The sequence below is a fragment of the Diabrotica virgifera genome, chromosome 7 (genome assembly GCF_917563875.1).
Source record: "Diabrotica virgifera virgifera chromosome 7, PGI_DIABVI_V3a".
Classification (NCBI taxonomy): Eukaryota; Metazoa; Arthropoda; class Insecta; order Coleoptera; family Chrysomelidae; genus Diabrotica; species Diabrotica virgifera.
In genome coordinates, this window is record NC_065449.1 from 29,129,174 (window position 1) to 29,153,304 (window position 24,131).

The window sequence follows — 24,131 nt, forward strand, 5'->3', positions numbered from 1 at the left end:
GTCTCTATGTGATTATATATTGTAAAATCCGGAGATATGGGATGCAGCCAGAAAGCGGTTTATTAACGAAAAGTCTTGGATTTAAAATATTGTTTATTATATTTTTATTTCAATTATTCTAATTGTTTAAAAAGTAGTAAACTTTGTATCTAGGGCTTTTCGTTTTCCTCAAAAATTAATATTTAGCGTATAGTTTATGAAAAAAAGGGTCAATACTCACAATCTTTATTATTGGTGTTAAATATTAGGCGACCGCTTTCGCGGCTTACAATTTATGCCACATCCTCAGGCCCAGTGTAAGAGTTTTTTTATAAAAACTTAAAAGCTGAAAGTACAAAATAGACAGTTACAAATAAATAACATAACAAACCCTGGTTTGTTTGGTTTGTATAAGCTTTATTTACATAAGTACTATTTACAGTTGAGTCCACGATTCTTTACCCGTGCGTCATTTACCTGGCGAGATCAAACACATATTTTTTATGTACCATCATTCTCTTCCACGCATGAAACTAAAGACAAACCAGCTAACGCCTGTTATTAAGTAAAAACACATGTTATTTTTATGAACGCTCTAGACTCAGTACATTGAAAAGGGATAGGTACAAAAAAAGACGCTTCAGATGTTTTCAGATTTTAAGTACAATTTGTGACGTTTCTGGTTTGTTTACTTTTGTGGCTGTTAGTCTGTTGAATTTTTTGCTGTTTTTTTGTCGATTTTTGCATTTTGAAGTTTTTTATATTAGACAAACAGTTGTTTTCACAACATTGGAGTTTGAAATTTTATGGTAAGTGTATTTTATTTTGCGATTAATTTTTACGACATACAAAATTAACCTCATTTCCGCCAAAGTGAATAAAATAAAAAAGAAAATATGAATTTTTTTATAAATTGTTTTTTAAGTTATACTTCTTTAGGCGCGATTGAGGGTGAAATTTTATTAATCTGCGCGCACGCGCACACAGACAGTATGGAGTTAGTTACTAAATATTTTAATTTATGTATGTATCAGTCCAGAAAAGGTGTGGAAAGAATATATTAGTGTTTTTAAATATATTTTTCTACAAACGTGTTAAAAATCCAATTTAAAGCACTCCATAGGAGCGTTAAAAATGTTATTTTAAAGCACTAATGCTTTAAAAATTTTAAGGCAGTGCAGTTAAAAGTGAATTGTCAAATTGTGAAACGTCAATACAACTTGAGCAATTTGAAAAAGGTGGTTTAAAAGGTTTTTTAAAATTTAATTTAAACTGTATTATTGCATTTTTAACACGTTTGTAGAAAAAAACTATTAAAATTTGTTAAAATATACAAAAATAAAAGTAGATGTTATTCTATAGTTGTTATGATTTACATTGACAGGATAGGCAGTTTTTATGTAATGTCAAGAAAAATATAAAAATGGAATGTCAGTCAAGTTCAAGTAAAAGTTTTTGTAGGTATTGTCCTGTAATTTAGAATGAATAAATTAGAATTGTTGATATATAAGACGTTTCTAGAAAAAATATTGTAGGATATACGTGTTAAAAAGTACATTTTTAAGGCACTCATGTGAATTGCAAAATGAGCGAAGCGAATCTTTCACACGAAACTTTCACATACGTGCCTTAAAATTGTACTTTTAACATTTATATCATAAATAACTATTATAATTTTTGTGTATTTGGACTTGTCTACCTCGGGAATAAGATAATAAGTAATATTTAAAGTATTTTATAATTCACTTCGTCTGTTTGTCACTATTTCTGAGAAATCTTGTAGCCCGGATAAAAAAAGGGTATAGCTCAGTGGTAGGGCATTGGACTGGAGATCAAGAGGTCCCCGGTTCGAATCCTGGTGTTTCCTAATCTTTTTTTTTTAATTTTTGGTATTGTTTTAATAAAAATTTTTGGAAAGTAGTAAGTAAAACTTAATTTAATCTTTAAATAAAATACAAATAAACTGTCCGAAAGTATATTTATTTCATTGAAATCATATTTAGAAGTATAACTTCTTACGTGCGTACAAAGTACACACACATTCTTTTTTTTATTTATTAATCACTAATGGCATTAAAAGAATTTATTACGCTACTTCAAATGTAGCTGTACTTCAAATATGTACCAAAATTTTAAAGCAAAACTTACATTTGACATTCTATTTATTTGATAACGTCAAATTTTATAATATAACCCGTGATCAGAGCAGTAGCTACTTTCTGTCACTTGCTGTTGCGTTTAGTAAATTTTCCAACTTATTTCGTATGCTTTAAATGATGACGCACGGGTAAAGTACCCTGGACACAACTGTAGGTACTTATTCTCTTTACATTATTTACACTTAAACTAAATACTTCGACTAGATTTGTCCACTTCAGTCTTGTAGTCCTTGTCCTGTATTGAATGGAGCTGGATTACTCTACCTTGATTTCTCTACCTTGGTCATTGTTTTCATTTACCCAGGTTCCCAGATATTTGTGGTTATTCACTCATTCTACTTGTTTTTGATCGATATCTAGCCTCATTTCTGTATGCTGCTTAGAAATAATCATGAACTTGGTTTTCTTAACGTTTATTTGTAGTCCATGACTTGATGTAATCTATTTACCAATTATTGTTGCAGTGCTTCTAGACCCAGACTGTCTGCAAAATAGTGGTGTCGTCTGCGAATCTTATGGTGTTCCAAGATTTTTTCGTTTATTGATATACCCTGTTCTTCCTCTAATATTGCTTCATTAAAAATAGCTTCACTGTATAGATTGGATAACAATGGGACAACACGCAACCCTGTCTAACACCTCTTTTGATTTCTATAGTTTCTTTTTCGACATTTTAGATTCTAACCTTTGCTTTTTGATTTCAGTACAGATTGTCAATAAACCGTATATCGACTGTCCACATTCTTTTTTTTAACAGTTCTACGAGTTTCGGATGTCGTAGTCTATCAAAAGCCTTTTGATAATCAATAAAGCAGACATGGAGATCCAGGTTCATATCTAGTGGTCTTTGCGCGAGAACGTTAGAAGCGAACCGAGCCTCTCTCGATCCTAGTCCGCCTCTGAATCCAAACTGGATTCAGAGGTCATCTATATCTTCTTCAATGTTTTTGTACAGTTTCCCGTGTATTATTTTGACGAATATCTTAAGTGTGTGACCTTTATTAAAGAAATTGTTCTGTACTGGGAGCATTCTGTCGCATGTATTGACTTTGGTAGTGTTACAAATGTGGACAGCAACCAATCTTGGGGTATAACTCCTGTTGTATATACTGTGTTGAACAGATCTAAAAGTATATGCAGTGTTTCTTCGTCAATGGATTTAATTAGCTCAGTAGGTATCTGATCTGAGCCTACTGGCACTGCTTTTGCGGTCTTTGCATTTCTAATTTCCTGTTCTAATTCTCACATTATTATTTTCTTCGTCAATGCATTTAATTAGCTCAATAGGTATCTGATCTGAGCCTACTGCTTTTGCGGTCTTTGCATTTCTAATTTTCTGTTCTAATTCTCACATTATTATTTTCGGCCCTGTTTGTTCCTGTAGTTCTTTTTGTATCATTTTATCATCGTCGAATCGTTTCATTATGTATTCCAATTGGAGTTTGTCATCTTAAAAATATAATTTTGAAGGCTCTTGCTGAAAATGGTATAAAACTATGTTCGCAAATGGCCTTCATATATCTAGTACGGTCCTGCGAGAACGTGCCATTATAAATTATGTGGTGAATTGTTACTGACAAGCGTGTTTATTAGATGTGTAGAAGAGGTTTGAGGTTAGATTATATTCGAGATTTTTATCAGACGATTTACTGAGGTTCTAATTTGATTTGCGGATCATAGCTACCCAAAGGCATAAAAGGTTTACGTTACTTGCCAAGGAAAAGAGAAATAAAAGGCAAAAACGTGCTGTCACGATATGTTTGATTTTTTATTTTACGATTGTCGTGGCAAAAAGGGTTCGTGTTAATGTTACGTTTCCACCGTAAGGAAAAAAACTGAAAGCATCTGTGAACTTAATGGTTTTCACTGATTACTTACGTTTTTCGTTTGCATGTTTTCGATGTACTTTCAGTTTAAAGCTCAATAAAATTTTTTATATTATTTTAAGAATCTCCGTCGAAATTGAAACTAAAAAATTAGTCAGGCTCTCAAAATGAATGGTATTACAAGTAGAACAACTCAGGTAATAATCTATTAATGTAAGATCAATTATTTTGGAAGGACCATGTGTTTTCTTCAATTATAAAATTGTTTTAAATTTGATGTTCACTTTTTAACAATGTGTCTTTTGTTTCAGGGGTTGACGTTAACCCATGACCCGGCTACTAGCGACGACAGTGGCAGGGCTTCAGAGCGTCTCACTGGATCATCGGTGGCTCCACGAGATGCTGACAGCTCGAGGGACCGACTTAGCGATGTAAGTTTTTGATATCAATAAGGATCAATCAAAAGGTACCCCCGAAAGATAGTCAAAATGCCATAACTTTCAGAATTCATTTTTTTTTTAATTCTTTTTACCTTTTATGTGTTTAAAAAATAAGACTGTGCATTTTTAACCCACCACCCTTCCCTTCCTTCACCCCCCAAAAACGTCACGTTTTCGTTTTTATTATGCTTTTTCGGTAGGTAAATGTTTTTCGAGAGGTTTTTACAAAACTTGTCTATAAAACGTAGTGCGTATAGGAATATACAGAGTGGGCCAAAGAAAACAGTCCACCTCGATATTTGGCAGTATTTATTAGATTTTAAGAAAATTACGAAACAGGTCGATTTTTGATCTAAGGGGGACACATTTTTACAGTACATCCATGTGTCATTTGTCAACCCCCTCCCTTCCATTTCCCCCACCCCTTATTGTAAGATAGGGAATAGGAGTAGTGTGCTAGCTCATTTGAAAGGTTATTCAATTCTCTATTCAGTAATATTAACATTGACATAATTATTTATCTCCAAGAAAAATTATTTTGAAATAAACTAATTCACACAAAAAGAATAATGTATGCAACTTATTTAACTCAAAATACATTCTACTGCTGGCAGAAAACATAAAAAATGTTTATTTCATACATAAACATTGTTTGTTGCTTAAATTCAATATTCAACCTACCAAGAGGCAGATGAGTGGCAGCTTGAGCATTGAAGTTAAGCGAAAAGCAATGTTTGTTTTTCAAAAAACATTTTTTTCTGTTTTGTGACATCATAGAATGTATTTTGAGTTAAATAAATTACATACATTCTTCTTTTTGTTCCAATTAATTTAATTAAAATATTTTTTTCTTGAATACCCTGTATAAATAATTATGTTAATGTTTATATTACTGAATAGAGAATTAAATAACCTTTCAAATGAGCTACCACACGACCCCCATTCCCTATTTAAAAATAAGGAGTGGGGGAAGGGAGGGGGTTGACAAATGACAGATGTATCTACCGTAAAAATGTGTCTTAGATTAAAAATCGACCTGTTTCGTAATTTTCTTAAAATCTAATAAATACTGCCAAATATCGAGGTGGACTCTTTTCTTTGGCCTTCTCTGTATAATTTGAAGTCACTGAGTCCTTTAAGACATTAAAAAATGGGGCCAAAAAACATTTTTTTTAAGGTTTTTAACGGGTTTTGCGTTTTTTGGCGGGGTTAATCTTATAATTTTTCAGATCGATATAACCTTATACATTTTCCCTTTTTTACATTCTATATTCTATGTGATTAAAAAATCAGCTCAATTTTAACCCGCCAACTCCTCTCCCTCCCCTAAACCTCATTTTTTTCGTTTTCTTTTTTCGGTGGATTGCAACCAATTTATTTTCAAAAAATTCACACGTATTATAATCTTAAATTGAGTTGTTTTAAAAAACTTATCTATTTTTCATAGACCCTTAGATTGAGTGTACATAACCCAAAAATGCTTTTTTTTCGAAAAAATCGTATTACTTTTTTTTGGAAATGGATGCAGGTCTAATTTTTTTCTGTTTTGTGCATTTTATCAAAAAATATGTTTATTTTAGCAAAAAACTGGTTTTTAGGGGGTTTTGGAAGTTTTCTTTATTTTATAGACTTGAAAATACATCAAATCAAGGTGTTTATAGGTATTATATAATTTGAAGCAAATAAGTCATTTAGGGCAGTCAAAAATTGGGCGAAACACCTTTGAACCCTCCAAGAAACCATGCTTATTCAGGACTTTTAAGGGTTTTGTGTGAGTTTTGAAAAACATGTTTTTTTTTAGGGTTTAAACGTATTTCGCGAAATTAATGAATGTCATACAGGACTCATTTACTTCAAAATTGACATATTTTGAAGTCTACGAAATGGGTAAAATTCCCTAAAACCCCCACACACCCAGTTTTAAGGTTTTTAAAGGCGGCGCACCTTACAGAAAAATAAAAAAAAATACATTTTTTGATAACACAAAATAAAAAAAAAGATATATGTACACTTTTTTCGAAATAAAAAGTATTTCTGGTTATTTACATTCGTTATAAAAAATAGATAAGTTTTGTTAAAGTATCAACTATACGCGTGAATTTTTTTGAAATTTTTCAATTGATTGCAACCCTAGAAAAAATATGAAAAATAATGTTTGTGTATTTTAATCGCATAGAACTTAAAAAAAAATCTGGGAATGAGAGCATTTTAGGGACCATGTGTGCAAAGAGATTTGTCTCTCTTTTATGGCATGCACAGTTGCACGCTCGTCTTGTTTCTAGATAGATCAAGTATAAAAGGGGTCCATATGTAAACGCACCATTAGCTCAATACCCGCATAAACTATTCTAATTCTATGATTTTTCGTTACAGGCAAGCAGTAGATGTAGCTCAGGAAAAGGATATATCGTAAGTATTTAATATCCATTTTATTTTTTTTTTTAACTTCAACTTTGACTTATATTAAGATTTCATACCATTTACTAAATTTTTTAATTAACACATGCCCTTGTTCCCAAACGAGCCTGTCCACATCAACGTATTCGTTCCAATACCGCTTCGACATCAATCTTTATCAATTTCTGTGTTCCGATTTCTTAGCTACTTCCATGTCTTTACTATTATCAGTTGTTTTGTCTTTATATCCACTACCGTTGTATGAACTACCATCATTATCTCTGATACCCCTGTTTATGATCCGTTATTTCCATGACCTTTCTGCGGATCTTTGCTACAAATTCATTTCTGTGGTTGTTAGTATTTGCTCTTCATTTGCCAGACCTTTCACTGCCATATTTTGGCTTGCCATGCCATAATTGATCTCCAAGAAAATTTTACCGAAGAGAAATCGAACTGATATCGATAGTGTGTATCGATGTGTTATATTTGTCTTATGTATAATAAACCTCATTACATGTCAGAAAATTATTTCATAATTACTTTATTATCAAATGTTCATTCAAAAAATTATCACCCATGGTGAAAGTATGTAATTACACCTACTCAATACTTGTTTATTGCCATTATTTTCTTGTACCAGTCTCTTAGCTATATTAATTACATGGTAAATGCAGTTAATTAATCTCAGTCGTTAATTATCGGTTTATTAGTATTTCTATAGAGACAGTCGAGTCGGTGAGATTTAGTGTTATTGAAGAAATAGCATTTCGTTATATTCCACGCTTGACTAATTTTACAATTTAGCAATGAATCACGAGAAACTTATGCACTGTGACTTTAAGAAAATGACAGCTTCCATTTTACGCATAATTTAATATGTATGTACTCGCCTTAGAGGATTATAATCGCAATCATGCTGCGAATATTAGCAAGTAATAACATGGTATGCCGCAACAATTGTTTATTGCCGACATTGCACGTAAAACTATTATAATGATGTTAGTACAAGCAATAAAAACTAACAATTACTTTACCGGTTTCTTTTTATCAGGGGCGGTTTCTCCATTGGTTCACTTGTGCAGTGAACACCCAATAAAAGTTCATTAAAATACAGTGTTTTTTAAATCTCATAAATATTATAATATCATTAAAATTATTTTTTAAGCTCATAGAATCATTAAAATATAACTTTATTTATTGACCATATTTATTTGCTCTACGCCGCTGGATGCACGTGGCAAGTGCAGATACTTATGCTCTGGTGCAGAATTCAAATTGAACAAGCCAGTACTAACCTACCCCTGTAGTTAGAAAGAGCAATCTTAAAATCGGTGAAAAAGCATTTCGCCTATTTAAAACAGTGAGGATTTGTGCAGTGCACCCAGAGACCAGTGGAGCGTTTCGGTTCACAGTTTGGAATTTTCTGTTGTGGGATTTAGTTAAATACGGTTAAATCTTAAATACAATATTAATAATTTTATGATGGAGCCTTATTCAGTGGATTTTTATAAAAGAAAATGCAAATAGTTTTGAAAATCAACTTCTTATAAAAAAGAATGGTCCACCTCGGCCGGAGATAAACTTGGTACAAGAATGTGCTATAAAAAACAAAAAGTTTAAACGTTGCTATAAAGTTGAACAATATAAAAAAAACATCGTGGTTGTGCGGGTGTGATATTATATATTGAGTGACATTATTATATTCCATAAGATGTGTGCGGTGTCCTTTAGACAAAAAAGGGCGAGGCCCCAAAAATATTTCGCCTGTGCCGCAATTGCCCGCGGCTTTTATTCACCGTTTCTATAATTACATTCCTTAATTGAACACCCATTTTAAATTACCATGAGCCGCCACTGCTTTTATTCTACATTCGGATTTTAATGCGATTAGATAAAATTAATGAACTACTTTATTAAATATTTATTCCGTGTAATGTATCGCTCACCGTTACGAAATGAGTTGTTTCCCTGAAGTTAAAAAGGAACTAAGTATTGTTTTGTCTAACAAAGAGAACCTTATGTAGAAATACTACAAGTTGGGGCGAGAAAGAGAGTGATGAGAAGGTATACCACAACGTATACCATAAAAAATAAAAGTAGGTTAGGTAGAACAGTAAAATCCCTGGACGTTGTATATTAGAATATGTTGCGCCAAATAAAGATCTGGCAGTACTGGCACTATTACCCGAATAAAACGTTATTAACTTTATTGCTTTGTAAACAATAAATCATAAAATAAAAATTTTGACAATTCAAATATTGTTTATCCAATTTAATTGCGACTAAAAGCAACCTGTTATACACATTCTGCACTACTTGTGGCCTAACTTTTACAACAATGCTCTGACAAATGCATTATATTTTTGCAAAATTTTAACATTTGTTTTCATTACAGATTTTACTCCTCTACAAATAGTATCTCATTATGTTAGATGTAAAAAATGGAAGCAGGAATTCAACAGTTTATAATTTCCCAATTAGTTTCCTATGACCCAGCTTTACGATTCACCACTCGGTGTACCACTTTTCGTAATTTTTGACAATACAATATCTTTATTATATATTCAAAAAGGAATAATCTCTTACAAATGAATCCTAATAATTTTGCAGCTAAATACTAAAATCCTAAATCCAAGGGAGGTAGTCACGATCCATGTCAAGATGTCTGTATTTTCTGACATATTCCCCATTTAAGCTCAAAATATAATAGAGTTGTAAAGTTTGAATATATATATACAAGCTGTACGCTCCCGAGGAAGCTGAAGCTGTTTTCACTTGAAGATCCTTTTTGTGGGGGATCATCCCATTCTGACTTTAGTTTTACAATTGCTGGTGTGACTTCGCTGTTTCCACTACCTTTCTCCATTCTTCTCTCTCTCTGATTTTGCTTCCTATATTTCTAATTTCCATACTTCTTAAGTCTTCTTCCACTTGTTGTCTCCATCTGAGTTTAGGCCTGCCTCTGGTTCTTGTACCTGGTGGTATCCATTCGGTTATAACTCTTAACGGATTGTTCTTCTCTCTTCTCATTATGTGTCCATACCATCTAATTCTCTGTGCTTTTGTTGCTCTTACTATGTTCTCTTGACCCATCCATTCTTGTATTTCGTGGTTCATCCATTGCCTTGCATCCTCTTCGTTTTCCCTCTTTGGTCCCAGAATTTTTCTCATAATTTTTCTCTCAAAAACTTTCAGCTGCTCTTCTTCTCTTGCTGTTAATGTGAATGTCTCCAAAGCATATAGCACTATAGTAGTCACGATCCATGTCAAGATGTCTGTATTTTCTGACATATTCCCCATTTAAGCTCAAAATATAATAGAGTTGTAAAGTTTGAATACTTCTTAAAATACTTGCTGTGAGATAAATATGGCAACAGTGGCGCAGTATTGAATTAAAATCAATGGGAAAATCCCAATAGTTGGCTGTATACCATAGTTTAAAAAACTCATACAGAAGTAAAAACTTCAAATTGTATTGTGGTATAAAATCGTTTATTAAAAACTATCTAAAATGTCATCCAAATGGATTGCAAAACGTTTTCGTTCTAATTCAGAACATCTTCAGTGCATAGAATGAAGTATTTCCACGTTAGATTAAAGAAAAAAAGTTAAAATTGTGACTGTTAGAAAGAAAAAACATATGGGAATACTTACAGTTTGCAGAGTAGTTTGAAACTAGCACACTATTTAAAGTGGTAACCCCATAATATGGTTTACATATTATATTTTAATAGAATATGGTGACTACAAGTCGATATTTGTTAGATATAATAGAATACATACATGCTCAAAGGGCAACATGTTTCTCTGCTCGAAAATGCTAGGTACTTGCCAGTTCAATGGGCACAGACCAACTGAGAAAATTGGAAATGGACATTCAATATCACAAGAGTGACATGGCATGACAAGATAAAGCCAATTTTTGGTTAAAGCTTAAAAAGTGTAGTTTGATTTTGGATTTTTAGTAAAATGTAAAGGTTGTTAATAAATATCGGAAAATGCAATTTAAATTATTTAAAAATATTATAATCTGTTTTAAAGTCTCAATTAGCAACTTTCTATTCCAAAAAAACTTATGGATTTTATAGATTTAATGTGGGTATAATTTCATGGTTGTGAATGTGAAATGACAAGATGAAAGTTAAATTTAGTTAAATAAAATGAAATATACTACATACTAAACAATTAATGGACTGAAGTGGAAGAATAAGAAGCTAAATAAACCCAAAATTCAGAATTTTAAGAGTTTTTATGAGATGTACTGTTGGTTGCCTAACAAGATGAGGGTTCGAGTATTGTGAGATAAACAGTATATGCAGAAAGCGATAATTTTAGTGTGTTAAATTTATTAGCATACTATTGTACTGCTTAATTATGTCTGTTAAAAGTGGGAGAGGAATTGTGGAAAAATGAAAGTAACTAAAGGATACAGATAGTGAAGTAAATGTTAGTGTCAAAGATATGATTTTAATAAAATGTAATGGAATGAATAAAAGTATGTAATAAATTTCATAACGGAAAAGGGGAAATAAACTATGTGACAGCAAAATCTAATTGACTTTATGTTGTTTTGGATGGACTGAAGGAATTCGAGGAAATATACCTTGATAGGCTACCAGACGAAGTGATTAGTGAATGAACAAGAGAATGAGAGCTAACTAATGTAGGTCAAATTGTGGGTTGATGTCAATATGTAAAGAAGAATCTAAATTGAATGAGTATCAGAAATAGAGAACTATGAGTTTGATTTCTATATGTGGTAGTGGAGTGAACAGACTGAACCATATGAAATATATACACTGTGTCCGTAAAGTATGGAACAAATTCTATTTTAGCTAAACAGAGCATTTTAAGAAATAATCCTGAAACACGTCGATTTTTGATTTTAATTTACCGTATTTTAAAATAATATTCTAATATATATATATATATACAAGCTGTACGCTCCCGAGGAAGCTGAAGCTGTTTTCACTTGAAGATCCTTTTTGTGGGGGATCATCCCATTCTGACTTTGGTTTTACAATTGCTGGTGTGACTTCGCTGTTTCCACTACCTTTCTCCATTCTTCTCTCTCTGATTTTGCTTCCTATATTTCTAATTTCCATACTTCTTAAGTCTTCTTCCACTTGTTGTCTCCATCTGAGTTTAGGCCTGCCTCTGGTTCTTGTACCTGGTGGTATCCATTCGGTTATAACTCTTAACGGATTGTTCTTCTCTCTTCTCATTATGTGTCCATACCATCTAATTCTCTGTGCTTTTGTTGCTCTTACTATGTTCTCTTGACCCATCCATTCTTGTATTTCGTGGTTCATCCATTGCCTTGCATCCTCTTCGTTTTCCCTCTTTGGTCCCAGAATTTTTCTCATAATTTTTCTCTCAAAAACTTTCAGCTGCTCTTCTTCTCTTGCTGTTAATGTGAATGTCTCCAAAGCATATAGCACTATTGGTCTTATGGTCGTTTTGTAGATTTTCATTTTTGTATTTCGGCTTATCTTCTTATCTTTGAAAATTTTTTTATTTCTGTAGAATGCTTTGTTTCCTGCTTGAATTCTTCTTTTCATATCTACACTTTCATTTCTTCTGTTGACTAATACTCCCAAATATTTGAATGTTTCAACCTCTTCGAAGCTGTGTGCGTCTATTGTCATTTCTGTCAGTTGCGTCTTCTTTTTTTTACTTACATTCATGTATTTTGTTTTATTTTCATTTATTTCCAGTCCTCTTAGTTTGGATTCGTTTTCTATTTCTTGAAAGGTTTTCTTTAATGCCTTTTTATCTGTTGCTACTATGGTTATATCGTCCGCATATCCAATTATTTGTACTGTATTTTTATTTATAGTTCCTGCGTTTGACAACTTTTTTATTATCTTATCTAATGATAGAATAAATAGTACAGTTGAGAGCGCATCTCCTAGTCTTACTCCATTTTTAATTTTTATTATTTCTGTTCTCTCTCTTCCGGTGTCTATTGTTGCTTGGGAATCTCGCATTGTCATTTCTATCATTCTTATAATTTTATTTGGTATTTTGCTCTCTTGTAAGTCTTGGATCATTTTTCTTCTACTTAGTTTGTCAAAAGCCTGTTTAAAGTCTAGAAAAAGTATATGTGCTTCTCCGTCGTACTCGTATGTTTTCTCTATCGCTTGTTTTAGTGTATGGATAGCATCTATCGTGGATCTTCCTTTTCTGAAACCGTACTGGTAGTCTCCTATGCTTTGTTCTGTGTATATTGTTAGTCTGTCTCTAATTATACCAGTCAGTACTTTATATGTTACATTCAGTAAATTAATTGCTCGGTAGTTTTTACATATCCTGTGGTCTCCTTGTTTTGGGATTGTCACAATAATTCCTTTCTTCCATTCTTCGGGCATTGTTTCCTTATTCCATATATTCTGTATTAGTTCATAAATCTTTCTGTATAGTGCTTCACCCCCGTATTTTATAAGCTCTGCACATATTCCGTCGTCTCCCGCTGTTTTCCCGTTTTTCAGTTTGCCTATTGTATCTTTTACTTCTGTATAGGTCAATTCTTCTTCTTCACCTTGTTCCGGGTTCATTATTGTTTCTCTTTCTTCTTCCACATCCGTTTCTTGATACATTTCTTCGAAATACTTCTGCCATGTTTCTGCTTCTATGGCTACATTAGCTGTCCGTTTTCTACTACCTAGCTTTAAGTATTGGTACAGTGGTTTTGAATTGTGTCTCTTATTTTCTGTTTCGATCTCGTTCATAATTTCGTCTACTTTTTTATTTTTCTTTGATTTAAACAATTTCTTTGTCTTTTTCCTTTGATCTTGGTATTTTTCTCGTTCCTCTTCTTTACCTGTGCTTAGCCATTTCAATCTTGTTTTATTCTTTTCGTCCACTGCTAGTTTGCACTCTTCGTCAAACCAATTGTTTCTTCTTTCTTTTTGCATTTTTCCAACTACTTTCTCTGCTGCAGTGTTTATTCCTTGTTTGATTTTTTTCCACTGCTCCTCCATTTCTTGTTCCTCCTTGAACTGCATCTCTACATTTACTTCTTTTACAAATCTTCTTTTTACTCCTTTATCTTTTAATTTATCTACGTCCCATCTTCCCTGTGCTTTTCGTCTTTCATTCTTTGTTGTTTTTATTTTACATTTTGCAATCACTAGCATATGGTCCGAATCGATGTTTGCCCCTCTGTGAGATCTCACGTCATTTATCGACTGTTTGTGTGACTTTTTAATAAGGACATGGTCTATTTGATTCCCCTCCAGACTGCCTGGTCTCATCCATGTTATCTTGTGTATGTTTTTGTGTTTATATCTCGTGCTACTTATGTCCATGTTTAATGCCGCTGCTAAATTACATAATCTTTCTCCATTATTGTTTGTTGTGCTATGTAATGAGTTTTCCCCTGCAACCTCCCTAAAGCATTTTTCTTTACCTATTTGTGCGTTGAAATCGCCTATAATAATTAATATATCTTCTCCCGGGATTTTTTCGGCATTTTCTTCTAGTGTTTCATAGAACTGTTGTTTTATTAAGTCATCACTGTTTTCTGTGGGTGCATAGACATTTATTATGGACAACTTGTTCGGTTTGCTGTTTACTCTTATGTATGATAATCTTTGACTTATGGGTTTAAATTCCATAACTTTATGCCTCATTTCCCCTAACACAATAAAAGCAGTTCCTCCATATCCTTGTTTTTCTTCTCCAGCATACCATACTGTATAATTTTCTTTTTCGATTTTTCCATGTCCCCCCCACCTGGTTTCTTGAATTCCTGCAATATCTATATTGTATTGTTTCAACTGTGTCGCTAGCTCTTCCATTTTTCCTTCTTCTAGCAGTGTCCTGACGTTCCATGTTCCAATTTTTTTTGTCATTTTTTTAATTCTCTTCCTTTTTTTTGTATTTTTCTTATTATTTTGAATATACCGTGACTCATTTACCTCTTCGTTTGCATTGTCTGTTTCCTTTTCATCCATCCATTCTCTTTTGTCTAGTTTTTTGGGACATTTTCAATTTCTATAAGTTTATTTTCTCTTGCATTCCATTTTAGCACTTTGTCATTTATTTCTAATTTCTGGTATCTGATTTTTACTTTTGCTCCTTTGCTTCTCTGTTGTTTTGCTATGTCTCTGATTTCTTTTTGTATCTTTGCTTCCTTGAACGTCAGCGCTGCATCTATGTATATTTCTCTACAGTCTCTTGTGTATTTGAGTTTACCTTTTTCTTGCAGTATTTTCTGTTTGTCTTCCCAGCTCTTCGTTTCTATTATACATTTCTTGTATCCTATCTTAAACGCACTTTTAACTTCTATTTTCAGTTGCAGCTCTGTTTCCATCATTTTTTGTATGTTTTCTCTTAGTTTAACTTCATCTTCCAGATCTACCTGAATTCCTGTTATGATTAATTTATTGCGTATTTTTTCTTTATCGATCTTCTCTAATCTATTCTCCATGAGTGTTAACGCTTTTTTGAGTTCTTCGTTTTCTTTCTCCCATTTTTGTTCTTTTTTTTCTACTTCTCTTTTTAAATTTTCTGTTTCTGCTTTGTTTTGCTTAAGCTTCTGCTTAATATCTTCCAGTTCGTTTTTCATATCCTTGATTTCATCTTTATTGCTTTCCAGGATATCTTCTTTAATTTCTTGCCTCATCTGGCTCAGCAATATCTTAATCTCCTCCATGTCCGTTAATATTGTACTTACTTTTTTTATGCGCGTGTCTGGAGCTTTTTTGCTTTTATGTTGCTCTTCTTTGTCTTCTTCAATCGAGCTGTCGTGCTCCGGTTTGTGTCTTTTTCCTTCTTTTTTATTTTCTTCGTTGTTCATCTATTTGTCTTGTTGTTTGTTTTCTAGACTGAAAATATTTATCAATATAATGAGAGAAAAATATATTTTTAGTTCACTTAAAGCTTATAATATACACAAAAAATAGGAAAATGTAACCTGTGTCTAATAGTAATTATTATTATTATTATCTTCTTATTTTTAATTACGTTTTGGTAAGGTCTCAGATATTTTGCACACGCCGGCAACGTCGCATAATATTTGGCCGTACTTCTGTTTGCTAATTTATTTATGGCTTTCAGTAATTAAATATTCATTAATGTTTAATTATACACGTTTTTGTTATATTCAATGTTTGTTGAATTTGTAACTTAAAAAAATATTGTTCTGTATAATATTATTGCAAATCTCCTCTCTTACGTGCATCAAATTAACAAAAAGATGACTTACAGTTGAAATGTTGAATTCACCACACACTTTGTGAAAATTTCACCAAAAACCAATGTTTACTTCCGTACTAAAACAACTTTTTCCACCAGAGCGCAAATCAACTTGTGTTCACACCAACTTTTAACACTCTTCTCGTACAGATTCTACTTCTACTGTATTCTAATATACAGGGTGAATTACTTTCGAGTAATGACGTCACCGTCATTTTTTTTAAATGGAACACCCCCATTTTGTCTTAATTTTCGGATTACTCTAGCTGAGCTGATTCCAAAAATGTATCACATGTTGATTCAAATTGGTACAGGGTGGACAAAAATACAATAGTTTTGTGTGTGCTCATATTATTAAATTTTAATTAATTTTTGATATTAAATTAAAATATTAAATTAAACAATATCAGAAATTAATTAAAATCAAAAATTAATTAAAATATCAAAAATACAATAAGTATTTTTGATAATATTGTTAATTTAACTAACGCGTTACTTTAAGAACACACACAAAGCTATTGTATTTTTGTCCACCCTGTACCAATTTGAATCAACATGTGATACATTTTTGGAATCAGCTCAGCTAGAGTAATCCGAAAATTGAGACAAAATGGGGGTGTTCCATTTAAAAAAATGACGGTGACGTCATTACTCGAAAGTAATTCACCCTGTATATTAGAATATTATTTTAAAATACGGTAAATTAAAATCAAAAATCGACGTGTTTCAGGATTACTTCTTAAAATGCTCTGTTTAGCTAAAAAAGAATTTGTTCCATACTTTACGGACACAGTGTATAAGTATGTGAACGTATATGGTAGATATGACCAACTGAATTAACAAACACATGTAAAAAAACAAGATACTAATGTGAAATTTAAATTAGGATAACTGAATAATGGGGGTTGCCTGATATGAATGGAAATGGAAAGAAAGATAGGAAAGAGATGAAAAAGGATAGTATATAATATGCATTAAAAACTTAATTATTCTAATCTGAAAGAACTTTGAATGAATGTGTGATAATGGATTTTGGTGTGCAGTACCCTATTGTTAAGTAAAGTCTAAAGAATCTAAAAAAGAAGAAGGTTACACGAATGTTAATAAGAAAATGAGAGTGAGATATGTGGCAGACCAGAGTAATTGGCTGTATGTTGTTTTTAAATGGGATGAATGAAGATGAGTAATTAACATAACTGGCAACAGGACAAAATGATCGGTATTGAATTAGTTTATTAAAATAATAGGAACTCCTTTCGCACGATTGCATATGGCGTACCCTAAGTTGATCCTTCTTCTTCTTTAAGTACCGTGCCCAAATTTTTAGGCGTGGGTAGCTTCCATAACAATTTGCCGATATCGTTCTCGATCTTGTGCGGCATGTAACAATTGATCTGCTGATAAGCCAGTCCATTGACGAAGGTTTCGGAGCCGTGAATATTTCTTTCGACCAATTCCTCTTTTTCCGTCGATCTTTCCATTGAGTATTAACTGCAGCATCCTGTATCTGCTACCTCTCATTATATGCCCCGGATATTCAAGTTTTCTCTTTTTTATCATCTTCATTAAGTCACCTTCGCCTTGAACTACTCTGTTTAAGACTTCTCTGTTTGAAATGCGTTGAACCCAAGATATTCTGAGCATTTTACGATACGACCACATCTCAAAGGCTTCTAATTTGTTCATCATGTTAACCTTCATGATCCAGGTTTCACATCCATATAGTAATACAGGATACACATAACATTTTAGGAACTTGATTCTTAGTTGTAAGTTCAGCTGAGAGTTGCTCAGAATAGATCTAAGTTTCATAAATGCTCCTCTTGCAATTTCTATACGAGTTTTAATTTCTTCATCCGGATTTAGTGTCTCGTTTATCCAACATCCTAGGTATTTAAAATGGTTAACTTTTGTTATTGATTCATCACTGACAATTAGTTGCATAGGGCCGACGTCTTGTTTACTAACTACAAGTAACTTTGTCTTTGTTGCATTTATGTTAAGTCCGTTATTGGAGCATTCTCTAGTGACTCGATCAATAAGGAATTATTCTCGATATTTTCTCGATATTTTCATCGATATTAATCAATATTTCTTCTTCATGTGCCTCATCCTTTAAGGACATTGACGATCATCATGGCCCATTTAACCCTGTCGGCAACGGTTCTGAAGAGTTCTTTCGTTGTTTTTACATTCCACTGCTTTAATTTTTTTAAATCGGGTTAATTTATGAAAAAGGAAATAGAAATACCCGACCTACCCCAAAATGAGGTCGGACCATTCCGATGGAGCTTGCCAAGTATTGAGGGTTTAGTTTGGTCTGTTGTACGCCACCAGTGTTGGCGGTAGCAATTTTAGTAAGTGGGTTAATTCATGCAATGATAAAAAATTCCAACCCAAGTTCGTTAGACCACTCCATAGTAAAATTACCACGACACTGGCCGTACCAGCCCCTAGTCCCGTCGGAAGGTTTGTAGGGGTAAGTACCTGCTGTGCATCAGCTTCCGATTTTCCTTTGAACCGGGATGATTTACCGACAAATGACGGGACTGCACATATCGACCATAACTCGACAGTTCTGCCCTATTCCATCGATTGTTAACCACAAATATTGAGGAGAAGAATGGTATTTATTCCATGGAGAAGATTTGGTCTTTTTCTGTTACCTATTGCTCTATTGCTCTTCGCCAACTGTAAACCGATGAAGAGCGATGCTTCACGTTCCGTTGGAACAGATATTTATAACCAAAAATATCGAAATACTTTTAAAATAATTTTCGTATCCCCCGGTACAAAATTTTTCATAATACCGTCTGTGCCATTTTTTTTTTCAATCTAAAACATCTTTGACTTGGCGAAATCTTCATTAAAATTATAATGACGTAATCTAAATACATTCGGCGGCGCGTCGTATATAAAAAGCCGACGTACAAATACTCTTTCGCGAGGCGCCAATTAATTTAGCGGCCCCTAATTAAAAACCAAATCCCTCGCTCCTCTCGAAAAACTGAAGCTGAAGAGCGACAAAAACTCCCCGAAGTTACTTAACTCAAATTGGTCTTCCCTCTCTTATTTATTTTGTTTCTAGAGGGTGGTACACGCAAAATGTATCTCTCGGCATAATAATTAATTTACCCCTATTATGTATATATTAAGTCCTGTAAATATTATATAAAAACAATCTTAATTACTATATTTACAGTGTAATGGGTAGCTCAGTTAGACAGCAGCCTCAGTAAAACAAAAGTTTAATTTAAATAAAAATATATTCGAAATAAATAAATAACAAAATAAAAGTAACTTCCATGTAATATGTACAATATAAAAAATACCAATCCTGTTGAATGTATCGACAACGCTACGATCCACTATTGCTATCTGCGAAAAATATATAAGATTAATCCTATCAAGATTGAAACAAAAGGACGATATTATTAGTTATTACCCACCACACACCAAGGAGAAATAACAATCAGTACTTATTCTGGGTTAGAGGTGGCCGAATGGATCAATACTCGATCCGAATCGATCAATACTCGATCCCGCAAGGAACCGGAAAGCGACCAATCAATACTTGGTCGTCGGTGTGACGATTTACTCCTAGAGCCGGTTCTGGAGCTCTTACTAGATCAACACAGTAGCCGGAGCGGTTGGCTTAAAAGACCATTTATGTACTGTGACTATATTATATTAATCTGTGCTAGTCTCGCGGTGTTTGTCTCCCGATAGGTAGTGGTAGGCTGAACAAAAACTCGACAGAAAGGGTAATCAATTATTCATGATTTCTACTGAGTGAAAAAAAGTACATAAGTATTATCTATAGTGGATGGCATACAGTTGAAAATAAAGTTCTTAATTTATGTACGAACTGTGTTAATTTGGAAAACTTGTATCTAAACCAAGAAAGAAAAGCTTTCCCTTTGAAAACATTTGGTTTTAAACAGAAGTAAATATATTTGGCTATATATGACTATAGCCAGAGCTATGATTACGTATGGCCCACCAATATGGTGGTCTAAATGATAACAAAAGACCTCTAAATAGGAGTGATAATTAAAAATCATCAAGAGTTGGAAATGGTACTAGATGCAATGCAATCTAAACTGAATTGGAACTCTTTCCAGGAAGGAACGAATGAGAGTCCATTAAAAAAATCTCATAATGGCAGATCAATGCTGGTATACAGATGACTCTAAAACCGATGAATGAGTTGGAGCTGGGGTACACGGAAGGAAACCAACGCTAAGCCTTAGTGAAAGCTTAGATAATCACTCTACTATTTTCCAAGCTGAAATCTATGCTGTAAAGATATCCTGCAGGAACTAATAAAGAGGAACTAAAGGGACAGATTTATAAAAATTGTATCTGATAACCAGGCGGCATTAAAGGCGCTGGAATCGAATCGGATTCCAAGTTAGTTTATAAGTGTCTTCATAATGTGATTCGGATCGGAAAAAGTAACAAAGAAAGTTTACTATGGGTGCCTGGATATACTGGAATTGAAGGGACCGAAAAAGCGGACCTATTTGCCATGGGAGGGGCAAAAGAAACATTCATAAGCCCATAACTTGTCATTGGCATATCAAGAAGCACTAGAGAATCTAGTAATCAAGACTCTAGCACTATGAAGCACTACAAAGCAAAAATATAGTAATATTGTTGATAGTTGTATTTAAGGCCGTTCATTTTCTTTAATGAAAACATATCGGCACAACTAAATATTTGTAGGATCATTCACCCAGCGGGCCTTTTTGTTGTAGTAGGTACTCAAAATAAATCGAATACATCTCTTGTTTTTTGTTTGCTTCATTTCTAATTTTCATTTCTAGCTTGGATTGTTTGTTAGATAATACGTATTCTTTACTTACTATACTCAACCTTGCTCATCTTTTAGTAGTCGACGTAACTTTTAAAGCAGGTGTGACCTTCAGACATCCACACTGTACACATTGTTAACAATATATTTGTATTCTAGGTTCCTTAAGAATTCATTAATCCTTCTTGGTTAATCAAATTAAGTTTTAAAATGTGTATTCTTGAAATTAAAATATCCCGACCTCCAGATATTCTAATGATTTTTCGAACAATGATCAAATAATACATATTCAGTTTATTGTTTCATTTGTAAATAAATATAAATGATTGAGATCCCGGTCAGAAAAAAAAACGGTGAATCGTGTTTTCTTTAGCTCTGCATAAAACTCTTTTAATGTTTTAGTGAATAGTCGTGAACAAGGAATACCGTATGGTTACCGAACAGTTTTTTTTTAGGTAAAGTGGTACTGTATAATTAATTTATTAAAATTATATATTAAAAAGTATCTGTGAATGTTTTCTATCGAATGATTTTTTTTTCGACATTACCATCTATATCAGATTCTACACATACCTGAGCTCATAGACTAAGAAAATTCTGATTGAATCATCACCGTATGTGAATCTTAACCTCATCAAGAATTTATTTTTAGTTTTTTTGTTTTGTCGTAGTTATCTTGTTCTATGTATTCTCTTTCTTCTTCTCACGTACCTCCCAAAATATTCCTCCCGATTTTCTTCCCGACTGGGTAAGAAAGAGAAGAGTAGAATGGATCTCTCAATAAGCCGAATGAGAAAGAATAGAGTAGTAAAGACGGCGAGAGACGGTTCTCCAATAGGAAGACGATCAGTAGGAGGAAGCATATTGAAAAATAGAGTCATGTCTTCACAAAAAGGAGAAGAAGGTATTAATCAGTATTTTGCTCCCAAAACATGCATATATGACTTTTTGTTGGAATACAAGTGTATGCGCTGGATATTCGGACTGGGAGTATTATTATTTTCAAGCGTTGTACATAGAAGTTATGCATACCATTCAGAAAACGATATTCAATCCCAAGCAAATTCTTCTAGTTGACCGTCAATATTAAATACCTACTATTAAAATTCCAAAATTTAGCGGAAACTGTGAAAAATGATTAGAGTTCCGAGATTCATTTCGGTCAATAATCTTGAATAATTCAGATATAAATCCTATTAGGTCTGTTAGTAGTACGATCCAATCGAGCAGCAACCGTTGCCAACCATCAGACGCATGCGCAGTTAACAGTTAGCGCTGCGCAGTTAACAGTTAGAGTTCGTAGACTACGAAAGCGCATGCGTCTGATGGTTAGCAACGTACGAACAAACCTATTAAAAAATTCCACTACTTGAAATCCCCTCTTGCAGTGTTCCCGAATCCTTGAATATTTTCGGTTAAGATGACAATGCCATCAGCATATCTAATGTTGGCATTACAACAGACTTGGCAATAATACGCATCCCTGTCTCATCCCATTTTGTAACAAAGTCTTGTTCTAATTGTTTATTTGTTCTATAAATTTGTATATTTGTAGTCAATTCGCTAATTTTCTACTATACTCTCCTTACTTATACTATATACTTCTTACTATACTCTAATAAACACTCAGTTGGTTTTTAAATCAAACGAATGGAATATGATTTGAATGTCATTAATATTTTCGTTCTTTTATTTCTGCCCACTAAAATTTCAAAATGTTCCAGAAATGTATTATAATATTAAACAAATAATATATTTCGACAGATCGTTCAACCCTGTAGAAACACCCTATGCTCAAAAGACTCCTCGCCCGCATAACTTATATTAAAATTAAATAACGAGATAAGGCCGCTTCCCACCCCTTTTGCAGGGTGCTAATCTTGCCGGAGATTCATTATTCGCGCTTTGGTGGTAAAAGTCAATTAGGGTCGAGAGAAGTATAGAAGAAGAACAATTGGGGTAGAAGTTCTTAAGAGGAGTGCCGAATCAGCACTTTTTTGCTCAAAAGTGCTCAAGAGTGTCGAGATTGATAGTTTGCGAGAAGTAGTAGTTGAATGAAAAGGGTTGTGAAATGCGAGAAGATACATTTTGGTTTTCTTTTTTGCAACACAGCGAGAACTTTCCAACTTTTACTTATTTATACTTTATTCATGGCACATTTAATGGATAAAAGCGTTTTAGTATAAGCGGATTAACTTTTAAGATAAATATTTTATTCTCAGAAATGTTGGAAGTTTGTTTTTATCCTTTTGATGCTTCTTTTGTCTCGTTTATTTAATTTATTATTCGACTTTTCGTAGTTTATAAATTAAATAAGAAGGTGTTTTTGTTCCTGCGTTCGTTACGAGGTTTGTTTTTACTAGAAATTTACACAAATTAGGTCGATCTTTTGGTTTTTCTTTTCGCAATTCATTATCAACGAATTAATTAACAAAATAGTTTGATCCGAGATCAGATCACAACACCACAAACATATTGCTAGTAAGCTGCTGAAAATTCTGGAGGAGTTCCTTTTAGGACTGGATTTAATCTCTTCATAAAATCAAAGTGTAGTGATTTCTTAAAGTTTTGGATGAACTTACTATTCTTCTTCTTGATGCGCTTATCCGTGACGAATGTTGGCAATCATCAAGGCAATCTTTATCTTATATACAGCAGCTCGGAAAAGTTCTTCTTTTGAGGATCTTCAACCAGGATGTTCTTCTTCTTTCTGGACCTCGCTTTCGAAATATTTTTCCTTGTAGGACGGCTTGTGGAACATCTGGATTCTTTTTGAACAGTATGTCCAAAGTATTGTGAGTTTCGAGATTTGATGCTGCTCATCAACCTTATCATTTGTGACTCAGTCTACGGGATCTTAAGTATTCTTCGATATAGCAACATCTCAAATGCTTCCAATCTTGTGAAGATATGTTAGTTCAAGGACTCAATGTCCACAATTCAACACCATAAGAAAGGACAGCGAAGACGTAGAATCACAGCATTCTTACTTTTATATCAAGGGCGAGGTCGATTCGACTTACGCGAATTCGACTTACGCGATTATCGCTCGGTCCCACCTATCGCGTAAGTTCGTGGTATTACTATACGAATCATGCATGTGTTTGCACCCACTGTATTTGTACACAACGAAATGTATCAATAACAGGTACCTATAGTTTAATGTCATGTTTTGCTTACTGTCGCGATAAGGTTCTTCTTCTTCTTTGAGTGCCTCTTCTATCGGAGATTGGATATCATTAGGGCGATTCTAATTTTATTTACTGCTGTTTTGAACAATTCGTTAGTGGTACAGCCAAACCACTCTCTC

The 24,131-nt window shown here is 33.3% G+C and overlaps 1 protein-coding gene across 4 annotated transcripts in view; it reads left to right on the forward strand.

The window, feature by feature from the left end:
• The window catches only part of LOC114328070 (uncharacterized), an 865,859-nt gene that overhangs the window by 263,873 nt on the left and 577,855 nt on the right, over positions 1-24,131 (forward strand). For all 4 annotated transcript variants that reach the window (XM_050656308.1, XM_050656306.1, XM_050656309.1 and 1 more), the window contains exons 3-4: positions 4,276-4,395; positions 6,778-6,813. In XM_050656308.1, coding sequence (XP_050512265.1) covers positions 4,276-4,395; positions 6,778-6,813 — 156 coding nt within the window. The remainder of the gene's footprint in view (positions 1-4,275; positions 4,396-6,777; positions 6,814-24,131) is intronic.